The sequence below is a fragment of the Jaculus jaculus genome, chromosome 4 (genome assembly GCF_020740685.1).
Source record: "Jaculus jaculus isolate mJacJac1 chromosome 4, mJacJac1.mat.Y.cur, whole genome shotgun sequence".
Classification (NCBI taxonomy): Eukaryota; Metazoa; Chordata; class Mammalia; order Rodentia; family Dipodidae; genus Jaculus; species Jaculus jaculus.
Window position 1 is genome coordinate 19,002,016 of NC_059105.1, and position 5,480 is coordinate 19,007,495.

Consider the following 5,480-nt stretch of genomic DNA (forward strand, 5'->3'; position numbering starts at 1 on the left):
AGACTCCCTCATGTGCAGGGCTCCTAAGTGACTCCAGGGACTGTGGGGACTAAAGCTAGGAAAGACACGCACTAGGTCTGTGTGGGCTCCTCGGGGCTCAGTGGGTGACCTCACTTGCTCCACCAAGAGGTCTAAAGGAGGAGGCGAGTGGTTTTGTTCTACGCTTTCCCGCGGTGGCAGAGGTTGAGCAAAAGGAGTTCCGGGCCGCCCTGGGAAGGCTTGGGTGTCGTGGCCTCAACCTCCAGGGTACCTGGCGGTACCACCCAATGCCAAGGGGTAGGCAGTTGACAAGAGGAAGTCCTGAGACTATTAAAAGTAAAACCCTTGGCTTGGGATGTGGCAGTTAGAGCTGTTGTCTCGGGAGAGTGACAGAGGGACAACTAGGTGGGGAATGAAAAAGCCAGCACTTGGACCCTGCAGTGGAGTCCAGGGAGGACACAGGGGGTCAAGTAGCCCGGGAACCAGAACCAGCGGTGGAGACTCTGGGGAAGAGCCTGCCGGGCTGCTGGGGATCAGGAGGCCATGGACGCTGCCACTAGCAGCAGCGACCCAGCCAAGAGCGACAGGGACAGCGGCGCAGCGGCCCTGCCCTGGCCGGCGGCGCCGCTGTGGCCGGCAGGGGGCGGCAGCCCGCAGTCCGCGTAGGGCTCCAGGCAGCCCGCGAAGGCCATGACGTGCGCGATGTAGTTCTGCTCCTGCACGCCGTGCACCAGGTGCGCCTGCGGGCCGCGCGCGAAAACCGCCACGTCCTCGCCGCCGTGCGTCTCCGACGCCAGCGGCACCGCCGCCTGCTGCCGGTACGTCCTGTTGCCTGCAGGACCGAGGTGTTCAGGGAGAGTCCCTTTGCCCGTGCCCCAGGGAGGTGACAGCCCTCCGCACTCACCACTCTCCAGATCGGTGACATTGGGCCGGTTGCCTGAGTTGAGCACGTAGCCAGGGCCGTTCCCGTACAGGATGGAGGTGTAGGACTTGCCGTCCACTGCCTTGAGGGGGGCCAGGCCTGCAAGGAGAGAGGGTGACACCTTATCTTTGCACTAGCTACTGCATCTGGAGTGTCCCCCCCCCCCGTCTTTTGTCACCAGATCCCTACAAGGTGGATGCTTTTTTTTTTTAAACGACCATCTGATATTGGCACAGAGAAATTTTCTGCTGTATATGGAGGCAATTACACCTGCCACTATGCCCTGGCCCACCAAAGATAGAGGACCCCCGATATGTGTAGCCGCCAAAGGTGAAGACGTGGGAGTGGTCAGCAGTGATGATGGTCAGCGTGTCCTTCTCATCGGTGAGCTGGCTCGCCCTGTCGATGGCAGAGTCGAACATGACAGCCTCGGTCAGCGCCAGGTAAGCTGTGCCCTCATGGTGACCTTGGTCGATGCGGCCTCCTGCAGGAAGCCGGTGAGGGGGTTGATGTCCCATCCTGCCCCTCGCTCCTGCCCTCTTCTCTGCTCTGCCAGCAACAACCACCCACCTTCCACAAACAGGTAGAAGCCCCGGGGGTTCCTGCTCAGCAGGCGCACGGCCACCTCTGTCATCTCCATCAGGGACGGGTCCATCAAGGGGTCTCGGTAGATGTCATATTTCATTTCTGCTGGCTCAAAGAGGCCTAAGGGACACGGGAACCCATGGTGACCACTAATCTGGACAGTGGAAAAAATGATGGCACACATACACCAACGGAGGTCACGTAAAGGGGTGCCAAAGCAGGAACTAGGAACCCATTACCCATGAGGTGAGTCACTGCTGGGTCCTGGGATGCCTTCCTGAACTCTTCCTGGTTCCAAACATACCGGGCCCCCTGGAGGGACACGGCCGGCCTTAGCACACAGCCCAGAGATGCGTAGCCCCGCCCTGGTCCCTGCTGAACCCCCTGCCCTGGAGCCCCCATCACCTGGTGCTTGATCAACCACTCCTTGACCAGGTCCCGTCCATCCAGTCTGGTTCCAGACTGGGCCGTGTCATTTAAGTATTCAGGGTCTGGTGTCCCCTTGGGAAACATGAACTTGCGGCCCCCACCGAGGATCACCTGTGGCCAGAGGGTCAAGGCAAGTAGACTTGGGACCTGGTATAGCTCTTGACCCTCTCCTGGGTTGGACCTTTGCCACCCACTCCTCATTCCCGGGAGGACTCAGGGCCCAAGTCGTGTGCCTGGGACTGTGACCAGTCCAAGGTTCACTGCCCAGCCCAGCCCTCCCCCTCGCTCTCGGTACTCACGTCTATGTCCACGTTGGTTATGAGCTGGGTGGCGATGTCCTGGCAGCCGCCCTGCCTTGCAGAGCTGGGCATTTCTGCATCGGAGTACCAATTTCTGTTCACTGTGTGCGCGTAGGTGCCCGCTGGAGAGGCGTGCTGCACCCGGGTGGTGGTCACCACACCCACGGACTTCCCTGATGGTGGCAGAAGTCAGGTGAGACGTGGAGTGCCCAGGGCATGCCCCTGTCCCTGAGCCCGGCCCCCAACTCACCGGCTTTCTTGGCGCGGTACATCACGGAGAGGACCTCATTGCCAAAAGTCGTGTTGCACTGGTCAACGCGGGCAGCCGCGCTCAAGCCGATGGTCTTGTAGTTGGCCTTGACCCCGCACAGGTAGGCTGTGGCCGTGCCTGCGCTGTCCGGAACCTGTCTGTCCACGTTGTATGTCTGAGGACAGAAAAGTTCAGCTATATACTGGGGTGACCTAAGTGGTACTCAAATCTGGGCATTTTCCTCTCTGAGCCAGTCTAGAAGGTCCACCTTGACTCTTCCGGGTCCTTTCTGCCACCATCCCCACATCCCTGCTGTGTGGTCCAGAGCTCACCTTGGACAGAGCCATGTATGGGAAGCGGTCCATGGCCAGCGGTGTCTCGGGCCCTAGATAGCCATTTATCTGTCCTTTTAGGATCCGCGTGGCTGTCACTGTGGGCACCCCCATCCCTGCAGGAGCAGAATCCAATCAGGCTGAGCCTCTGGGCCTATCAGGACCCTCTGGTGGCCTTAGACATCAGGAATGTGAGAGGTGGCCAGGGCTGGCATACTCACCGTCCCCTAGGAAGATGATGAGGTTCTTGGCCGAGGTTTGAATGGGCTGCAGCTTCTTGGCGGCATCCAGGGCCTGGGCTGCCTTTTGGTTCCAGAAAACTGGGCTCTCCTCCTCCACTGGCCAAGGGAAGTAGACTCAGGTTAGTCAGGTTGGCGGTGGTGGGTTAGTCCTTCTGTGGGAGTCAGGAAGGACCCTCATTACCTGGGATGGCACCAAGGGACAGATGGAGCCTGAGGCCCAGCAGCAACAGGACCCAGGCTCCCTGCATGGCTGCTACTGGTCCTAGGGTACCAGGCTGAGAAACAGAGGTACCAGCTATAGCACAGCCTGCTTGGGCTGCTTAAGTCAGAGAAGGACTTTGTTCGTGGCTGTAAAGGTTCCCTCCCCTGGGTCCAGTCAGCCACCCTGGCCCCACCCCTGCCCTGTGAACTGAAGCCCTGCTGGCTAGAAGGAAGTGGCAGGGCAGAACTGGACTGGCCTGGGCCAGGGGTCTTGACAAAAGCAGCTCCATGATGGGCTCAGGGCGTCTCTCCCAGGAAGGGTGGGAGGCAGGGCATCTGCCTCCTAGATGTGGAGCTTGAGCCCTGTGTTGCTGGATGCGCTCTCCTTCTGCTGATGCCATCTTGTGGGGTCAGGGCCTCCTCTTGCTTCCGTTTCTGAGAACCAGCTGGAGCCTGGCCCTGTTCTGGTGCTGAAGGTAGTGTGGGGGGGCTCCAAGTATGCAGTCTGGACAGTGGCCTGGATTTGGACTCTTGATGCCAGAATCCCCTCTAACGATGGAAGAAGGGGCACACAAGGTAGCTTGGATGCCCTGCCTTCTCAGCAGACGGTTGGATGGGGCAGGCTGTGCGTCCTGAGAGACTCCTGTGTGAGAAGCATGGGGTTGGTAGGACCACCTAGAGTGAAGCCCCGTCCCTGTCTTCAGTCATCAAGGATGTGCTTAGCCTATCTATAAACCCCTTGGATATGTGTCCGTGTGTTTGTGTGGCACACATGCGTACCTGGGCCTGGAGCAGCAGGCTGGAGTGAAGCCTTTGTCCTTGGCCAGATGTGGCAAAGACTGAGGTTTTCCGAGTAGCCATCAATCAGCCTTGTGCACATAAGGTTGACCCCAGTTCCCTTGGACAGGAAGGCGAGGCCCAAGGTTGAGTCTGTTTTCCATAGGCACTGGGCACACCCAGTAGCCTCTGATAAGGACGTAAGAGGCTGGGTTCAAAAGTATTTCTGGAATTTAGCAAATATGTGTATATATATGTACATATATTCTTACATATACACTGGCTATGGTTCCTGTGTTAGCCCGTGCCTGTAGTTCTAGCCCTGGGGAATCAAAGTCGGCATGGTGAACCCAAGGGTTGCCTGGGCTACATAGTGAGACCCTGTCCCAAAGAAATAAAACAAAAATGGAGGGTTTCAGACAGATCCCTTTTCACTAGGTTCAGAGCACTGTCACAGCAGTCAAGAGACGGGAGCAAGTGTCTGGTTTGGATGTGGTTTAAGTCCCAAAAGGATTCATGTGTTGCAGGCGTGGTCCCCAGTGTGTGATTATGCTGGGAGAACCTTTAAAAGGCAGGCAGCGGGCTGGAGAGATGGCTTAGCGGTTAAGCGCTTGCCTGAGAAGCCTAAGGATCCCAGTTCGAGGCTCGATTCCCCAGGTCCCACATTAGCCAGATGCACAAGGGGGCGCACGCGTCTGGAGTTCGTTTGCAGTGGCTGGAGGCCCTGGCACGCCCATTCTCTCTCTTCTCTCCCTATCTGCCTCTTTCTCTCTCTGTCACTATCAAATAAATAAAAATAAACAAAACATTTTTTTTTAAAAAAGGCAGAGAGCAAGCTGGGCGTGGTGGCGCACACCTTTGATCCCAGCGCTCAGGAGGCAGAGGTAGAAGGATTGCCGTGAGTTCGAGGCCACCCTGAGACTACATAGTGAATTCCAGGTCAGCCTAGGCTGAGGCTCTACTTTGAAAATCAAAAAATAAAAATAAGAGGTGGAGAGCAGTGGCTAAGTCCCCGAGGTCTGCCACCCTCTGAAGGGATCAGCATGGTTCTCCTGGGCCCCAGTAGGGTGCTGCTACGGTGGGCATCACAAGAGCTACTCTGTTTTCTCGATCCTGCCTCACTGACTGTTCATTGTTCTCACCACGCCAACACCGACCCTGTGACAACACCAGATCAGAGCTGAGGTCAGTGTCAGGGTCTTGATTTTCCAGGTCTGTGAGATAAATAAATCTCTTTTCTTTGTATGTTACCCACCTCCAGGTATTTTCTTATATTGATGAAAAAGACCAAGTACTGGGGGGGGGGGTGGATGAATGGATTAAAAAAATGGTGGCCCACACACAGGGTGTCATCCCTCCTAAAAAAAAAAAGAAGAAGAAGAAGAAGAAGAAAGAAAGAAAGAAAGAAAAGAAAGGCAGGAGAGATGGCTTAGCAGTTAAGGTGCTTGCCTGCAGAGCCAAAGG

General features: G+C 56.8%; 1 protein-coding gene across 1 annotated transcript; it reads right to left on the bottom strand.

Moving 5' to 3' along the window:
• Positions 1–512: 512 nt before the first annotated feature.
• LOC101614025 (intestinal-type alkaline phosphatase 1) lies at positions 513–3,336 on the bottom strand. The gene is made up of 11 exons (XM_004662217.2): positions 3,220–3,336; positions 3,018–3,134; positions 2,797–2,912; positions 2,465–2,639; positions 2,215–2,387; positions 1,892–2,026; positions 1,726–1,798; positions 1,472–1,606; positions 1,194–1,385; positions 884–1,000; positions 513–811 (listed from the first exon to the last, which is right to left on the bottom strand). The coding sequence occupies exons 1-11, from the start codon at positions 3,284–3,286 to the stop codon at positions 513–515; spliced, it is 1,599 nt and encodes a 532-aa protein (XP_004662274.2). The 5' UTR covers positions 3,287–3,336.
• Positions 3,337–5,480: the final 2,144 nt, after the last annotated feature.